A 19108-nucleotide genomic window follows, 5' to 3' on the forward strand; every position below is an offset into this window, starting at 1 on the left:
CTACAACGTTCGAACAAGTTGTTGAAACACTTTTTAACGTTTGAACAACTTTCTAACACGTCATAAGAACTCAAATAATAGATTGTAACAACGTTTGTAAATAGTTGTAACATGGAATATAACAATAGGGGGGGAGGAGGTTGTGTCAAGTGTGTCTATAGGGAAGAGAATTTGGTTTCATTGATCGACTTCTCGTAAAGCTTTTTCGGACAAAGAAAACGGGAGACATAGAGACACAGAGACAACACGAGAACCATAGAGATAGCGAAACAAGGGAGGGGAAGGGGGGGACAATGAGACACACACAGTTGTTGCAGAGAGAGAGAGAGAGACATAGAAAGAGATAGATACAATTGTGAGACAGACAGACATAGATGTGAGAAATGCTGCTGGTATTACAAAGTGAAGACCTTCCCGCCCAGGCGGCACGGCGCGCTCTGAGACTGACCAGAATTTCCTCTGCTCAGGGAACTCTTAAGATAGGAAATTGAGTTTGGATGAACCGGAAGTCTTCTTTGGTTGGGTGGTTTGGTGTGTGTACGTGGTTGTGGTGGGGTGGTGGTAGTTTGTGGTGGGGTGGTGGGGGTTTGTGGTGGGGTGGTAGTAGTTTGTGGTGGGGTGGTGGTAGTTTGTGGTGGGGGTGGTAGTAGTTTGTGGTGGGAGTTTGTGGTGGGGTGGTGGTAGTTTGTGGTGGGGTGGTGGTAGTTTGTGGTGGGGTGGTAGTAGTTTGTGGTGGGGTGGTGGTAGTTTGTGGTGGGGTGGTGGTAGTTGTGGTGGGGTGGTGGGGGTTTGTGGTGGGGTGGTGGGGGTTTGTGGTGGGGTGGTGGTAGTTTGTGCTGGGGTGGTGGTAGTTTGTGGTGGGGTGGTGGTAGTTTGTGGTGGGGTGGTGGTAGTTTGTGGTGGGGTGGTGGGGGTTTGTGGTGGGGTGGTGGGGGTTTGTGGTGGGGTGGTGGTAGTTTGTGCTGGGTGGTGGTAGTTTGTGGTGGGGTGGTAGGTAGTTTGTGGTGGGGTGGTGGTAGTTTGTGGTGAGGTGGTGGTAGTTTGTGGTGGGTGGTGGGGGTTTGTGGTGGGGTGTGGGGTTGTGGTGGGGTGGTGGGGGTTTGTGGTGGGGTGGTGGTAGTTTGTGGTGGGGTGGTAGTAGTTTGGTGGTGGTAGTTTGTGGTGGGGTGGTGGTAGTTTGTGGTGAGGTGGTGGTAGTTTGTGGTGGGGTGGTGGTAGTTTGTGGTGAGGTGGTGGAAATAGTGGTTGGGGTGTTTACACCCTACCATATGTGGGGTGTTTATGTGTTTACATTTACAAAAATATGTGTTTACATTTACTCAAGACATTTTAATTCATAAAATGATTGCACATTTACAAATAACACGATTTACAACAATTTAAATTAAATTATTAATTTATACAAGAACAAAACGTAATAATTATTGCCGAACACTGAGCAATAAGATTGTTTAATATGTGAAATAAATTAAGTGTTTAATTACTGATATCAGGAGTTATCCCACGCAAGAGACACGTAGAAGATAAGGGGGATAACTAAGCTCTTCTTTACATTCTTTAAGCACCCAGGCGGATACTTGAATTGTTACATTTGTTTTAATATCTTTGTCCAACCACTTGGACTGGACGGTAGAGCAACGGTCTCGCTTCATGCAGATCGGCGTTCAATCCCCCCGATCGTCTAAGGGGATGGGCACCATTTCTTCCCCCGCCATGCCATCCCAAATCCTTATCCTGATCCCTTCCCAGTGTTATATAGTCGTAATAGCTTTGTGTTTTCCACTGATAATTCCGTCTCTATTAGACCCTTTCCTTCTCTCTCTCTCTCTCTCTCTCTCTCTCTCTCTCTCTCTCTCTCTCTCTCTCTCTCTCTCTCTCTCTCTCTCTCTCTCTCTCTCTCTCTCTCTCTCTCTCTCTCTCTCTCTCTCTCATCCTTCTTGCTCCCCCCCTCACTCTACCTCCTTCTCCTCCCCTTTCTAAAAAAAAATACCTCAGTCCCCCACACATTGGAGTCGTAAAGAGACACTAAGGCATGACGGACGAGGACATCCCCTTGGTGCAGACGTCTGCGTTCTCCGCCCGTAGAATATGTGGGAGGACAGACTACTGCTGTAGGACACGCGGGCTTTCCTCCTCCCTCGGACGATGGCCAGGTAAAGCAGGATTTTATCCCGGTGTTTGTGAATTGGGGAGGAAAAGGGAAGGGAGGGAGGGATTGGGGAGTGTTTGTTGACTAAAATATTTTCTGACAAGGAGGAGAAATAAGCATTTGCTGGTGCTTACTGGTTCGCAAGCTGCCGGTACTGGGAGTGGGGTCTGGTATGTCGTATGTTGTATGGTGTATGTCGTATGTTGTATGGTGTATGGAGGACATGTAGTATAATTCGATCTCCGGCGATCACTATCTATACAACCCTGTTATTACAACTATTAGGTCGCGTTTTTTTTTTACTTTGTCGTAACCAACGTCGTGTATTAAAACAAAGTAGCGACTGAGAAATATTCACGTTTTCTATGAATCGTACCAGGTAGGTTAGGTGGGTTGCATGAGTTTATATGTTAATTTGTGGGTAGGTTAAAAAAAGAATTAAGTTTTTGTATAAGGTGCTAATTCAACAGAACAGGATGATTGAAAATACTAGTAGCTTCAGATTCCCTAATCTTTTGTGCTTCAGATTCCCTAATCTTTTGTGCTTCAGATTCCCTAATCTTTTGTATTCTGAAACATTTTTTTCACGTCAGGGAGCCGGTCGGCCGAGCGGACAGCACGCTGGACTTGTGATCCTGTGGTCCTGGGTTCGATCCCAGGCGCCGGCGAGAAACAATGGGCAGAGTTTCTTTCACCCTATGCCCCTGTTACCTAGCAGTAAAATAGGTACCTGGGTGTTAGTCAGCTGTCACGGGCTGCTTCCTGGGGGTGGAGGCCTGGTCGAGGACCGGGCCGCGGGGACACTAAAAAGCCCCGAAATCATCTCAAGATAACCTCAAGAAGATAGGGAGGAGAATATCACGTCATTATTGACGTGAACTGCTTTATTACGCGCTAGAGTACTTGACCTTATGCAGGAAGATGATAAAACATGATCATTCTTAATAGTCTAGTCTATCACGTCTAGTCTATCTAGCCCGACGTGATAGTCACTTGACTTACCTCGTATATACTGTTAACTTTGTATCATGCTCACCTTCATCTAGGCTAGGACTGGTGCCCCTGCTGGGTAGTGTCACTATCATGTAAGATAAAGGTAAAAATGCCCAAAAAGCTGGCAAGCAGGGGCTGGAAGAACAGGGCGAGGATCTTGAGGTTATCTTGAGATGATTTCGGGGCGTTAGTGTCCCCGCGGCCCGGTCCTCGACCAGGCCTCCACCCCCCGGAAGCAGCCTATCTACCTATTTACTGCTAGGTAACAGGGGCATTTAGGGTGAAAGAAACTTTGCCCATTTGTTTCTGCCTCGTGCGGGAATCGAACCCGCGCCACAGAATTACGAGTCCTGCGCGCTATCCACCAGGCTACCAGACCCCTACGAGGATGCAGAAATCTTGAGCCAGGAACTGGAGACGAGGTGAAGAGGGGGAGGTTATCTTGAGGTTATCTTGAGGTTATCTTGAGATGATTTCGGGGCTTTAGTTTCCCCGCGGCCCGGTCCTCGACCAGGCCTCCACCCCCAGGAAGCAGCCCGTGACAGCTGACTAACACCCAGGTACCTATTTTACTGCTAGGTAACAGGGGCATAGGGTGAAAGAAACTCTGCCCCATTGTTTCTCGCCGGCGCTCAGGATCGAACCCGGGACCACAGGATCACAAGTCCAGTGTGCTGTCCGCTCGGCCGACCGGATCCCAAGGGAGATGAAAGATCGGTGGCCCTACCACCGTGGGTTTGAATATCATGTACTCCTGGGGATTTATCACGTTAGTAGGAACCAGGAATCAACCAGGTATCAACCAGGTATCAACCAGGTATCAACCAGGAGGCCTCCATCAGTCTCGGGAGATTGCGGACCCAACCACTTGGGCTGGACGGTAGAGCGACGGTCTCGCTTCATGCAGGTCCGCGTTTAATCCCCCCCCCCCACCCCACCCCCCGACCGTCCATAAGTGGTTGGGCACCGTTCCTTCCCACCCCCGTCCCATTCCAAATTCGTATCCTGACCCCCTTCCCAGTGATATAAAGTCGTAATGGCTTGGCGCTTTCCCCCCTGATAATTATTATATGGAGTTACGCTCTGGTCGTTCTGTCTGCTAAATATCTGGGGAAATCTTCCTAAAAGGGAATTCAGAAACACCTAGATTGTGTGTAATATTATAAATATATTTGCACAGAAAGACCTTGTATAGGCAACGTAAATCGACTGGTCTGGTCCAGGGGTCCAGGAGCTAATAGCTCGATTTTACAGGCACAAATAGTAAATACACACACACACACACACACACACACACACACACACACACACACACACACACACACACACACACACACACACACACACACTTGTGGTTTTAAGTGTAGATATGATAGAGTCCAGTAGGCTCAGGAACCTGTACACCAGTTGATTGACAGTTGAGAGGCGGGACCAAAGAGCCAGAGCTCAACCCCCCGCAAGCACAAATAGGTGAGTATAAATAGGTGAGTACACTTCTACGCATACACAACAGCTACAGTGGGTCTCCCCCCCCCCCCCTTTCCCCCTTGTACCCCGACCCATCAGGGCTAATCTGTAATTGGAATCTACTGACGAACTAATGACTCTCTAAGTAATTAAACTTTCAGGAACAGGGTCGTAGTACTTGTCACAGGAGGCTAAAGATGTCACCCACCCCTCCCTCCCTCCCTCCCTCCTTCCATCCCACCTACTCTCTCTCTCTCTCTCTCTCTCTCTCTCTCTCTCTCTCTCTCTCTCTCTCTCTCTCTCTCTCTCTCTCTCTCTCTCTCTCTCTCTCTCTCTCTCTCTCTCTCTCTCTCTGTGCTTTGGGAGTAAAATGCTGAGGATGACTTGGATCAATATTAATCATGATACATACGACGTGTTATATAATTTATGAGACGATTAATCATTCTGTTTCCAAAAAGACACAAGATTATGTGACAATTAGAACAGTAAAAGGCTATATCTCTTCTTCCCCCATTTACTTTAAGCCAGCCAAATAATTCCCGTTGTCAGGGATAAGAAACATATGTATATATATATATATATATATATATATATATATATATATATATATATATATATATATATATATATATATATATTTATATATATTCAGTTGTATATAGTCCTGGGGACCATTCAGGCTTGTTTGCATATGTACATATATATATATATATATATATATATATATATATATATATATATATATATATATATATATATATATATATATATATATATATATATATATATATATATATATATATATATATATATATATATATATACACATATATATACACTTCAGGCTTGTATTGAGGTCTCTTCAAGGTCGAACTAGTGACCCTCCACAGGAAGCAACCCCACAATAGTTGACTAAATCTTTGTTACCTATTTAATTGCTGCTAGGTAAATAGCCGCATTAGGTGAAAGGAAAGTGCGCAAAAAAAAAAACTGATGTGCAGTCAGATATCAAACCCGAGATCCCTGACTGCGTGTCGAGAACGAAGCCAACTGTGCTACGAACAGATATGACATAGAAATACTATATTCAGCCCTCTTTTTGGAACCGTTCAATAATTACACACTTCTCCGGCACTTGTTTTTTCTTCGAGTAGGGTCCATGAATTTCGCTGGATTCACTTGAGGGCCACCATCTCTAGTGGCCCTGGAGAGGGACATGAAGCCGGAGACTTGTCAAAGATTCCTCCACTTCCAATTGTTCCTCTGGATTTTTTCAACTGAATTTTCAAGTAAAATAATATTTTATTTTATTTTTTTTGAGATATATACAAGAGTTGTTACATTCTTGTACAGCCACTAGTACGCGTAGCGTTTCGGGCAGGTCCCTGGAATACGATCCCCTGCCGCGAAGAATCGTTTTTTCATCCAAGTACACATTTTACTGTTGCGTTAAACAGAGGCTACAACTAAGGAATTGAACCCAGTAAATCCTCCCCGGCCAGGATACGAACCCATGACATAGCGCTCGCGGAACGCCAGGCGAGTGTCTTACCACAACACCACGGAGACTGGTCTATGGCGAATTCACCTATTCCAAGGGTTTGCAACCCTATGGGTGAAAAGGCATCTGTTTTCTGTCTTTCATTGTGTCTTGTTGAGCTTGAAATTGTTGTCTCTTGTATTTACTTGAATTTACCTGAAGGTCACTATCTCTCTAGTGGCCATGTTTCGTCAATAGTTCTCCGTTAATGATTCAGTTCTAACCAATCCTAATCTAGCTTAACCTGTCCTATTCGAATCTAACCTAACTTAACTTATCCTATATAACCAAATAGTTGGCATAGGAGGGGTATCGATAAGCCAAACAGGCTTTCTGTACCCGCTCTGAGCAATCAAGCCAGGGGGTTCATGTGAGAATTGAATAGTATATCAAACTATTTTCTGGTGGTGTCCGTTTTCTTTCAAAATTTGTCCTTGAGCTACAGAAAACGTAATCCTAAATAGCCCTAACTCTTGTACATTTGTATAATTTGCAGTAAAAGCACCGATGTTTAAGGTATTTCAATAGTAACACCATCAACTTTGGAAAGCCCTCACAAGTGAAATGTCATTTTCAATCAAATTCGTTCTGAGTTTGGGATATCAAAATAAAATATTACAGAAAATTAAGAAAACCGTTCACTTCAAATTGCGTGCGGTGCTTATAGGCCTTAAGTAGCTAGCCTATGTCTCGGAGTTAAGGATTAGCGCCCAGTAAATCCTCCCCGGCCAGGATACGAACCCAGGCCAATGCTCTCGCGAAACACCGAGCGAGTGTTTTACCACGAGGACTGCAACTTGTGTTTGTTTAAAGTTAGAATTGTGAACAAGTTCTGTCTGAATACATAGATGTGTTAAGATCATGAAGGAGTGTGCCGAGTTAAGTGACCTGAATAAGTTCAGTCATTGTCAAGTTCAATTTCAAGTTCAAGTATGTTTATTGAGACAAGAAAAAAATACATCTCAAAGGGATAGAGTAGTTTAGGCTATTTCTACCCCCCTGTCTGTATAATATTATTTTTTTCTTTTAATGCCTAGTGATTTAGGAGATTGTGTCATGACCTATATTTTGTGTATTTTGTATCCTTCAACAGATTATGCTGGTGTTTCCATTTTACTCAATTAACTCTTCCCAGTTATTTTAAATGAGGGAACAGACCGATAAGAAGTTGGAGACAGCCTCAAGAAACACGAGTCATAGCAAGTAGGAGAGATAACAAACTCTGTTACTAATACTCAAGAAATACCCAAATACTGTATCCAAAAATTATATATATTAATTACGTTTGTCTACTGTAGGTAAAGCAGACACTTTTGACTGTATTTTGAGACTAAGTTTTGGCTGGTTTATAGGCACTTAGAAATAAAAATGTAAGCCTAACAAACTCAAATGTAAATTTCCTATAGTATTTTCGTATCTATAAGTCGCATTTAAACTGAGACAACATCAACAACTCTACTGATTTTGTTACTTAGCTCCATACAAAGTGTTTTGCTTGATATAGGTCATAGGCTATAGATCTTCTAAAGTTCCCGTTTAAACTACTATCTTCAAAATCTTAAAATTCTGATTTTTTTTAAGATTTGTTTGATTTTAATGTTCTATAGGAGCTAGACCTTCATGTTTGAGGATCCCGGGTTCGATTCCCAGGAGGCACAACAATGGTTAGGCATGTTTCCTTTCACGTGATGCATCTGTTCACCTAGCAGGTACTAGGTACCGAGATGTTAGGTAACGGTTGTGGGGTTGCATCTTGGGGAAAGGTCAGCAGTTCGACCTTGGAGAAACTCGATACAAGTCTAAAGTGTATGTGTATATATATATATATATATATATATATATATTTGATGGTTACAAGATATACATGGGTTGATACAAAAATAATAATACAAAAAGGTGCTTAAAGGTTATGGATCTCTTGAAAAACACGACAATGGGAAACATTGATGAATGTCACAGACGGGTTCGATCATTGTTGCAAGTCAAACACTTCTTCGAATTCCTCTGAAGTTGGACTAGTGCCCAAGACGCAACAGGCATTTCCCCTCTGAATCACAACACTGAGGCGCTGGAACAAGAAACTTTTTGCTCTCTGATCTTTTGCAGCGCTGATCAATTTGTCCCCCCATTTCAATATATATATATATCAATATATATATATATATATATATATATATATATATATATATATATATATATATATATATATATATATATATATATATATATATTCACACACACAGGCTTCCTGTCCCCCAAGAAAAGAAATTATCTAACGTGATCCGGACTGTTTTGATCCCAATTCCTTTAATAGATATACCTAAGTATGTGTGTAAATCATGAAGAAATTAACACGTGATGAAAAATGTAACAATTTCAGACCACGAAGGAAGGATTAAGACAGGAATTTCCTTAAGTACTTTCGTATTTAATAATACATCTTCAGAAGGATCCTGTTAAAGATGCTCTATTAAATACGAAGGTACTTAAGAAAATTCCTGTCTTAATCCTTCCTTCGTGGTCTGACAGTGTCATACATAAGTATCTCTCTTTCTGGCCTCAGAAACAAACATGTTAGCTTAATTGCACGTTATTTAGAGCGAGTAATGAGGATTAGGAGTCGGGGAAGAGTTATGTTTACAAATCCGAATTCGCGACAAGAACGTCGCAACCCTCAGGGTGGGTAGTGTTGACGTCACACACCAGATGCCATCCTTTTCTTGCCTGTAATATGTGTTTTTGTATATAAATCTTTTCACCATATATGTTATAACTATTCTAAAAATATTTATATCAATAAGCACAATTTTCATATGAATAACTAATTATAAACCTGGACGTTTGTACACAAATTCAGAAGAAAATATACGACTCAACAACTCATCTGGCGAGGCCACCCACAGCTGTCTACAACCTACCCAGTTGCACATGTTGAGAGTTTACGGGAGTGTTTGTTGTGGTTGTGCTTCCCTGTGTCAAGCGGTAAACTACAGGCCGGGACTAATACACACTTCTGAGGCTGCGCTGATAATCTGGGGAAGCTTGCGGACTGTTACAGGAGTATAACTAGCCCTTGGAGGATCTAGACAGGGGAGCCCCCTAAAAGATGAAGGGCTCGCTTCCCCATCCGCAGCTGATTCTGCTGCTGCTGGTGTCTGCTGCTGCTGCTGTGGGCCAGCTCGCCTCCGCGTTACAAGTGTGTCACATACCGGAGAGTGTGGCCACACTCAAGGCCCCGGGTACGGTATTCTTCCGCACTGATGCCCAAACGCTGCAGATCACAATGACGGCTCCGTCGTGTGGCGTGTCCACTATGTATTCAGTAAACATGACTGAAGTGACTACAGGCCGCGTGGCTTTCCATGAGGCAAATAAACATAGACATTGGCACGAAATGAGTTTGATTAATTGTGGTAAGGTTTTCGTGAAAATTGGATTCAAGCTCATCCATCTGAAACTAAAATATACAAATAAGCCAAATATTTGTGATTTAAATGAAATTGAATTCAGCTTTGATAGGTCTACAGTCTTGGGCAGGGGTTGCAAAGAAGGTAAACTCGCTCTGTCTCAAGATCTATGTTTGTCAGTGATCTATGCACCATCGGTCGAGGTGGCCTTAGGTCCTAATCGTCATCCTGATCTTGGCAGCCTCACATTTCCCAGTCTTGATCATAAGGATGACTTTGGCGTCTTCACACTACCCAAGCTTGATCGTCAACCTGACCTTGGCGGCCTTGCGCTAGAACCTTTCCAAACGAAGACCGATCTTGATAAACTGTTTAGTGGCTTAAATGATGATAATTTTGCTTTTGCAACTTACAGCCCTCCTCCCTCGTATGAGGATGACATCGACTACTCGACCAGAGACAATGACTACCGCTACATTAACTTCAGCGGGGAAACCTTTACGCTTATATTAGTAGGTGTTCTTGCTTTTATAATTAGCCTTTGGTTCCGTGTGTGTCTTCGACGCCCTAGGGATAGAGTGCGACGCCTCGCAGCTGTTACAGTCATTAGAAACATTCACCCAACAGACCTCATGGCGGGTGCTGACCTTGAGGAGACACCGCAGGAACATCTTGATCCCCCACCGTCATATGCAGACGTTGTCAACGAGCTCCCCACCAGTCCATCCATGGATCTCCCGCCAGCATACTCGGACATTCAGAATGAACTCATACCTCCAGTCTGCTCTGAAATCAAAACAGATTCGACTCCCACAGAAGATACGCCATCGAGAAACCGCAACCCCGAGGAGGAGGCAAAAGAGGACCATAGCATCACTGAGTTTACCACAGTTTCCTCTCTCGTCACTGAGGCTCCGCTGGATTCGCAAGCCTCTGGGAGCAGTTCCTCCCCTCTGGTCCGAGTGTTGGCTTCACCTCGCGTCCTGAAGTCGCAGTATGCCTTCAGGCCATTGCGAGAGGAAGAGTAGTGTGATTTTCAACTGTCTTGCGTCGGGTAAGTGTGTATCCCAGCTGCGAGATTTGTTTGCAATGAATTAGTGTTATTGTTTATAATTTTTTCGCAGTAGATTGTATCATTAGGATGCGTCTCATCAATGCACTCTATCTCAATTTCTTATCCAATTTGCAACTCAGAAATTCTCGTTCCTAATATATAATGCATTCCTTTTCAGCCTTATTGCAATGTTAGTACCTATTTTTTACGTTAAAAAAATATTATCAACACTAAAATTACAGATATCGCTCATCTATCGCAATTTTTTTATTTTATTTGTCCCGGAGATGAAGTTTAATGGGATGCGCCACTCATCCTGTGAGTAAACAAACCGCCATAGTAACAGCACTGGACAGCTCTAACCCAGGATGACTACATGACATATAAAAGGAATAGGAGTTCAGGATAGAATCTAGGATAGAGGGACATTGAGGGAACCATGGCCAACCACTTGAACCATTGGAGATCGAACGCCGACCTGCAAGAAACGAGGCGTTTGTTGTACTGACCAGTCTAAGTGGCGGATTCTAGGAGTCTGGGGGTATTTATTAGCACATATGTCTGAGATGTGGATGGGTGAAAGAAAGAAAGATCTAAGGGTTCCAATTGTTCACGTGACGGGCAGGAAGCGTTACAGACTGAAAGGAAACAGAAGGCACACCCTAGCGAGGCAGAGAGGGGAAGCGAGCACTCCTTGATGAGACAAAGGGAGAACACACCCTGGAGAGGGGCTGGAGAACACACCCTCAGGGGGAGAGAGAGAGAGCAGACACTTAAGAATGTAAGAGCTTCAGGCATAATAGTAATAATTAAAACTGGTACAACTAACTGGACCGTGGGACAAGTTAAACCAAGATTGCCTAACTGTCACCGGTCATCTTTTTTTTTTTTTTTAGCTTAACGGTCCCGTTAAGAATGTATTTAATGTTATGGTTGTTTACCCCACTGTGAAAAAAATTGTCCCGCGAGTTTTCTAATGTTTACGCAACTTGTTACGAAGCCTGTACATCTTTCAACACTCATGGAGGCATTGTTTATATTTATTAGACAGCTTATGAACTTGGAAGCACTACGAGGTTGTTTATAACAATACTCCAAGCTCGTAAAATATTTAACGAATGTAGAAAAAGTTGCCATGATTAAGGAAAGATGTACAGATTTCGTAAATAAATGTATAAGTGCTTCATGAAAATCTGGAGTGCATTTAATGTAAAAAAAAAATATTTTTTCGGTAATTTCATTGTATTTGTATATACTAGAGTATGTAAATGTATAATATGTAAATAGGTGATTTCATACGCAGGAGCAATGAAGGGCGACCTGATATGTGTTAGTCTAACACTGGGTAGTATTAGACTATAGGGTAGTCTAACACTGGGTAGTATTAGACTACTGGCTAGTCTAACACTGGGTAGTATTAGACTATAGGGTAGTCTAACACTGGGTAGTATTAGACTACTGGCTAGTCTAACACTGGGTAGTATTAGACTACTGAGTAGTCTAATACCCTGATTAATGTAAGTACTATGGAACTTACATAGTAGACATAGTACTTACTAGAGAGAGTACAGAGACCGGCAGTTGCCTAGCATATAGTTTATGCTCGCTAAACGGTACTCAAATTATTCTATTAGCACAAGACATAATAATAATAATAATAATACGGCTGCAACAAAATGACATGGATGATAACATTATCTAGGTCTAACCTAACCTAAGCCCTAACGTAGCACTTATAGGCTTATGTTTACGTATTAAAATATCCTCGTTCGAAACTTATTTGCTTAAAATGATTACGTTATCATGATTCTTAAGACATAAGAGTATGGATCTCCTGAAACACCTCACAACTATATTCGTTAATTTTGTGTAAATTAGTCTAAGCTCTCAAAAAAACCGCCATAAAACAAACGCTTCCTGACTTTATGCTAAACTTTGCATCACATGCTATTGACGTCAGCGTCGGCAGATGCCAGATCTCGTAATCCGGATAAACTTCCAAGGATAGTGAGCCTTGCTTTGGACAAGTCTACCTTGATATGTAAGAATGATGTGTGTATAATTTTAAGAGATAGATACACATCTGTATGACACCGGATTGCATAGACCTTTTTGTTTTAAATGCTTAAATGCACATGCGCTCGTAGTCTGGCCATGGCGGGAGCCCGGGTGGCGACGTTGTCGTTGCTGGATATTGGCTCGCCTGCAGAGCGGTAGTGCAGATCATCTTTAGTAGTGATATTTAGCGGAAGTGAGGGCCCCGTATTTTGGTGTTCTCAATCGAGAGAACTCCAAGCTAAGGAGCGTAGATACTCGAGTGATGGGTGCTGGTCAGTGTCACGTCGGCCCGAGGGGGGCAACGTGCCTAAGGCTTACGTCTGGGTATTTCTTACCGGTAATGATATTATTATCTGGTTTCCACTGGGCAGTTTCTATGCCACAGCTGTACCCCATAAGTGGCAGAACCGTCAGATTGAACGAGTCGGAAATTATTCTCTGCCACAATGATCGGGATTATATGAAATTTACTGTGAGGTCTCGCAAGCAAGGATGCTGGATAAATGAATATTACGCTGTGAATGCAAGTCAATCTTCGGGAAAAAATCCAGAGTTACAAGACAGCAGTAGGCGGCAGTGGTACGAGATTAGTCTCTACACCACTGAGATCAGCTTTTGGATCAAACTAAACGGCAGAAAAATGCATCTTATACAGCGCAAATGGAAAGCTGCTAGAACGTGTAAAGAAAAGACTTTTACTCTAACTTTCAGTAGCACTGACACTATCCTCAGTAGCTATTCCTCGACACTAGTGGCCGCCCTGGTCATGGGAACTAAAAAGAGAAACGAATCTGAACTAAATATTGATACAATTATAAGTAAACTTGATTTCATAGAAACATTATCTGCAAAGGAAAAGAAATATATGAATACTCATGTTAGTACACATACTAGTAGCCCCAAGTTTATTAGCCACGATTTCCTGGGATTTGTTGCACTGTTCATCCCTCTTTTGGGACTATTGTGGTGTCTCAAGTTCATCTGGAACCCAAGGAAGATAGCGCTGCAGTACGTGAGGAGAGTCAGTATTGCCCGAGGAATTCCCTTACCTGAATCTGAAAGCGGCGTACCGCTTGTCTACACCAATCAGCAGCGGCAGCAGCAGCAGCAGCAACGAGACCTCCCTCCAGCTTATAATGACGTAAATCAAAGCGCTTCACCGCCTCCATACTCCGAAGTTGAACGTTTGCAGAGGCTTTTGAGTGAAATGCGTTCAGAACGAGTGAATACCGAAGACACTTCTCCGTCACAGGAAGAAATGAAAGAAATCAAGAAATCTGATCCGCCACAACCGGACTTCAGCCCGACGTTTGTCGAGACTTCATTAACAACACAACCGAGCTCCAAAACTGAGGAAGGCTCAGCAGAAGACGGCTGCAAGAGTGTAGAGTCACCCCTCCCCGACTCTAACTCTACAAACGAACCTGCAGCAGATGACAGCGCTTCCTCAGAAGCCCAGTCTGGCACCACAAGTCTCAGAACTGGATGGACCCGATTCGAAGACGAGTAGAATTTTAATCACTTCGGTTACTCTGAAGGTAATATATATGTGTACCCTTAAAACTAAGCTCAGGGTAATATATTGTATAGATTATATATTCGTTGCATTTACAAGGGAGAATATGAAAAGCTAAAGAGACCGAGAATGGAGGGGGAATATTGAGAAAAAAAATACAGTATTATACATTTACCTGTGAAGGCGAGAGGAGACATAATTTAAAAATTTTGGGTGCCTACCAGCTTCATTTTTTAGCGCAAGTAATCGGTTATTTATGCAGCTACCATAGATTATGTGAAGGGTTACATAATTTGTGTGAAGAGCTATGTGATACATAAAATCCCCATCCCGCAAGATAGTCATACATGGCCAGGTGATAAATAGCCCGTACTATACTGGAAAACTTTGAATGCATTACGAGGATATCTTCAAGAACATGAGCGTGGATAACGCAATTGCAAAGCTCCGAGTGCCTCATTCCGGTAGGTCTGAAGTGTGTGTAAGATCATGAGCCCTGATCACATAGTTTACACTTGGAGGGGGGCTCAGAATCTGGAGATTCGTCACTTACAGCCCACCGACTATTTTATTACTGCCACCCACTTAATATCACTCCCCCCGATGCTATATTACCCCCACTCACTACTTTATTACTCCCACCCACTTGTGCCACTTGAATCCACTGTTATATTACTCCCATCCTCTGTTGTATTACTCCCATCCTCTGTTGTATTACTCCAACCCACCATTGTATTATTGAACGTCGTGCAGTTCATTCATCACTGCATTACATATTCAACTGTCCTCCGAGAAGGCTGCATAATCAAACCTCTATTTCCCATTAGTTTAAACACTAACATATCTTAAAATTTACCGTCGCTTCTGAATCTGCTGTTGCTTCCTCTAACCATTACCTAGATGTTTTCCCACCTTAATGGTTGATCCTGGTTACCTTCTCATGCAAATGTTTATAATAAATATAATAGGGAGGATATTAGATATTAATAGAGTACTAAATATAACCGAGAATTGAACATGAAACATTTGCTAAATAGAATAGGTTTTAGAATCAGACAATTCTTTCATAAATTCTCTTTCCGGCTTGGTGCCGTCTTTTGATAATTCATACATTCTGGTTTGAAAATAGATCTGTTGATTTATGGAACAAAAAATAATAAACGTTTTATTACTGGATTGTTTCAGGTGTAGGTTAAACATATATGAACGAATGTGGGTGGGTATAAATGAGAACAGATTCTAATAGGCTTTCTGCTGTTTCCCGTTTCCTGTTTCTGCTTCTAACAGTTCGTGCGTATTGCCTTCAGGTCAAGATGACAACTTTTGACATCAATTTCCAGTTCATAATGCCTGCTCATTGACACTCTGGCTACCGGTCCCCAGATACAATGAATTAATAATTATAATATTTGTACACATGAAACTTTCATAACAAAGTTCTTCTAATATGTGACTTATTTTACAGGTACACATCGGCAGGTGACTTCATGAAGAACATGGCCACATGAAAATAGAAACAGTGCTTGACACATGGTTTGCTTCACTGTGCCCTACAAGCAGTGACGTGCGCAGAGATCCCATTACGGGTTTATTTATACACATTTCTATGTGTATCTAAACCAGATAATCAATAACAACTGAATTACCGAAGCCCTCACAAACTCAAGGAACAAGTTGTATTATTGCCTTCAAACCCCTTCTCAACAATAGTTGTATTCTTATGCTTCGAGTTACTCGTAGGAGAAATATATGATTTGTTCATTAACATTTAAAGACCAATCACTGGTGAATTATCATGTTTTGAAACTTCAATAATACCAAAGTCTTTGTGTTAATTTTTTGGTAACATTAACGTACAGTATTTTAATGTCGCCGGGACTTATTGAAACGCCAAATGGGGCATTCTGAATATAGACCTCTCTTAAGTTGATATCATGGAGACCTCTCTTAAGTTGATATCATGGAGACCTCTCTTAAGTTGATATCATGGAGAATACCTTATTTTTCATGTTGATAACAGTGAATATTTGTATTATATCCTCACATAAGCTCTATTACTCTGCATTAGCCTAGTTTTCCTTGCCAATTTCGCGACTTCAGTGAATAACAGTTTGTATATTAAGTTTATTCTACAAACACTGACTTTTATTTTGTCATTACATATGTGATTGTTTTAATAGTGTTTAGAGTGTAAGTGGCACTGTGTCCTGATGTCTGTAACGTGTCAGAGACATTGTGTCTAAGTCACTTTAGAAAAACACTTGCACTTAAAATATTGGATTACAATTAAACATGATTGTGATTGAATTATATTATACCTCTACATTGTGATTGGTTATGTGGCACAGCTGTAGCTATGTGTACCATGTAGGTGTAATCATTTGTACCGTGCTGCTGTAACTATGTGAACCATGCTGCTGCTGTAGTTGTGGGTACCATGCAGCTGTAGCCGTGTGTTCCATGTAGCTGTAGCCATGTGGACCATGTAGCTGTAGTCATGTGGACCTGTGTACCACGCATTTTTATTCTACTCAATGTACATAATAGTTAAACAGAAGAAAGGTGTTCACATTAAACATGGAACTCCTCTGGACAGGTGATTAAACTGAGGAGAGCCAACATGGAACAATACATAACATAGTGCAAGTGTTATGTATTTTGTTAATAACATTAATCCATTGCTATACTATGTATACTATGTATACTCTGTAATTACAAAGTCAATTGAAGGTTGTGCTCTAGAGAAGTGTCTGTAGCCTGAAAGTAGTGTTTTTATATTCAGATTTATTTTTAATGAGGAATGTAGACTTGTAAAAAATATGTGATGTTAACCGTGATTGGGGATGAAGCCTAAAAATCCCCTGTAAAAAGGGGAGAGGAAGCCTAAAAATCCCTCTAAAAGGGGGGAGGAAGCCTAAAAATCCCCTCTAAAAGGGGGGAAGAAGGGGAGTGGGGGTGGTGGACCGAAGGCTTACAAAAATAAGCCTAGTCCTATCAGCTGTATAATTCTATATTACACGGTTATCTTATCTTGAGATGATTTCGGGGCTTTTAGTGTCCCCGCGGCCCGGTCCTCAACCAGGCCTCCACCCCCAGGAAGCAGCCCGTGACAGCTGACTAACTCCCAGGTACCTATTTTACTGCTAGGTAACAGGGGCATAGGGTGAAAGAAACTCTGCCCATTGTTTCTCGCCGGCGCCTGGAATCGAACCCAGGACCACAGGATCACAAGTCCAGCGTGCTGTCCGCTCGGCCGACCGGCTCCCCAACAACACGGTGCCTGATACGAAATATGTGGGGACATACTACATATGTGGGGGCACCGACGCTATGTTCATCTTGCAGAACCACTTCCGGTGCACATGACCACCAAGTTCTTACAGGTGTTCACAGTACAGGTGTTTTGTTATGCCCCGGTTAGCAAACAAAAAAAAACCTAGTCACTTTGAATCCCCCACCCCCACCCCCGAAAAAATCCGTATACTGTATTACCAATTGTATTAACAAGGCCAATTATATTTACCCGGTTCTAAATGATTCGCTAACATTTTTTTTAATTGTATAATATTTCTGCATGGCGATCTGCTCCGCCTGAATTTATCTTAAAATTATTTCTTAGGAGTTCCTGAAGGCTGAGTTCTAGTGAGAGAATTATATGCAATTGATTTAATAAGATGTTTATGGTCAGGTGTCATCAATGACTCAAGAAGACAATATTATGGGTAATTTGCTAAATATGACCACAATTACAAGAAAACTGTATGCGCGCTTTTGACCCATGCGAGGCAGCTCGTACTGGCCTCATGCGAGGCAGCTCGTACTGGCCCCATGCGAGGCAGCTCGTACTGGCGCCATGCGAGGCAGCTCGTACTGGCCCCATGCGAGGCAGCTCGTACTGGCCCCATGCGAGGCAGCTCGTACTGGCCCCATGCGAGGCAGCTCGTACTGGCCCCATGCGAGGCAGCTCGTACTGGCCCCATGCGAGGCAGCTCGTACTGGCCCCATGCGACGCTGCCCGTATTTAATAACGGAAGTATAAGACACGGACATTTTAGGCAGGGTTTAACCCTACGTTTAGTGATGCTTTAAAGAAATGGGCAGAAATCTGAAACTGAAATATACTAAAATTTCTGCATCTTGTAGATGCAGAAATAATGGGGGAATAATGGTAAAATAGGTTTTGTTTCTGCAGGTTTCATGTTATTCTGACATATATATCTCTTGTACCAATTTCACATTCAGTGACCTTTTTCCCATCGTAAAATGTTGTGATATTCAATATGATTGTAATTCGCTTACCTATTACCCAAAAATTAGAGCAGTGACTATGGATGGAACGGACAGAAGTATGGAGTTACACCTCAAAAATCATTTTGTTCCTTTGAGTCATTTGTCCTTTAATCAGATCATCGGTAAATCTGAAACTCTGAATTAGCTCGGACTATATGCCTACTCTGGTATTGGAATTCTGAATGGTTTTTACGAACTCTTGAGTCTTCTGCAACACATGCGGTAATCTCTTGCCATTCTAGCCTAATGCTTTATTTTGATAATTAATTGACGCTTGTAATCTGAGAAGTATGATCAAAGATGTTGGTGTAACTATGTTTGAGTCTGAAACAGAATATATATATATATATATATATATATATATATATATATATATATATATATATATATATATATATATATATATATGTCGTACCTAGTAGCCAGAACGCACTTCTCAGCCTACTATGCAAGGCCCGATTTGCCTAATAAGCCAAGTATTCATGAATTAATTGTTTTTCGACTACCTAACCTAACCTAACTTAACTTTTTCGGCTACCTAACCTAACCTAACCTATAAAGATAGGTTAGGTTAGGTTAAGTAGGGTTGGTTAGGTTCGGTCATATAGCTACGTTAATGTTAACTCCAATT

At 42.0% G+C, this 19108-nt stretch overlaps 1 protein-coding gene across 2 annotated transcripts; it reads left to right on the forward strand.

Moving 5' to 3' along the window:
• The first annotated feature begins 9065 nt into the window (after window positions 1–9065).
• On the forward strand, window positions 9066–18466 carry LOC138366600 (uncharacterized). 2 transcript variants are annotated; one of them, XM_069327637.1, is made up of 2 exons: window positions 9066–10613; window positions 15653–18466. In XM_069327637.1, exon 1 carries the CDS (start codon window positions 9259–9261, stop codon window positions 10585–10587), a length of 1329 nt encoding a protein of 442 aa, XP_069183738.1. In that variant the 5' UTR covers window positions 9066–9258; the 3' UTR covers window positions 10588–10613; window positions 15653–18466. The 2 variants fall into 2 exon arrangements, with proteins under 2 accessions (XP_069183738.1, XP_069183739.1); XM_069327638.1 differs by lacking the exon at window positions 9066–10613 and adding an exon at window positions 11923–14209.
• The last annotated feature ends 642 nt before the right edge of the window (window positions 18467–19108 follow it).

The sequence above is a fragment of the Procambarus clarkii genome, chromosome 20, assembly GCF_040958095.1.
Source record: "Procambarus clarkii isolate CNS0578487 chromosome 20, FALCON_Pclarkii_2.0, whole genome shotgun sequence".
NCBI classification, from domain to species: domain Eukaryota; kingdom Metazoa; phylum Arthropoda; class Malacostraca; order Decapoda; family Cambaridae; genus Procambarus; species Procambarus clarkii.

Coding starts and splice junctions, on each gene's coding strand:
- LOC138366600 (XM_069327637.1), top strand. CDS start 9,259: ATGAAGGGCTCGCTTCCCCATCCGCAGCTGATTCTGCTGCTGCTGGTG.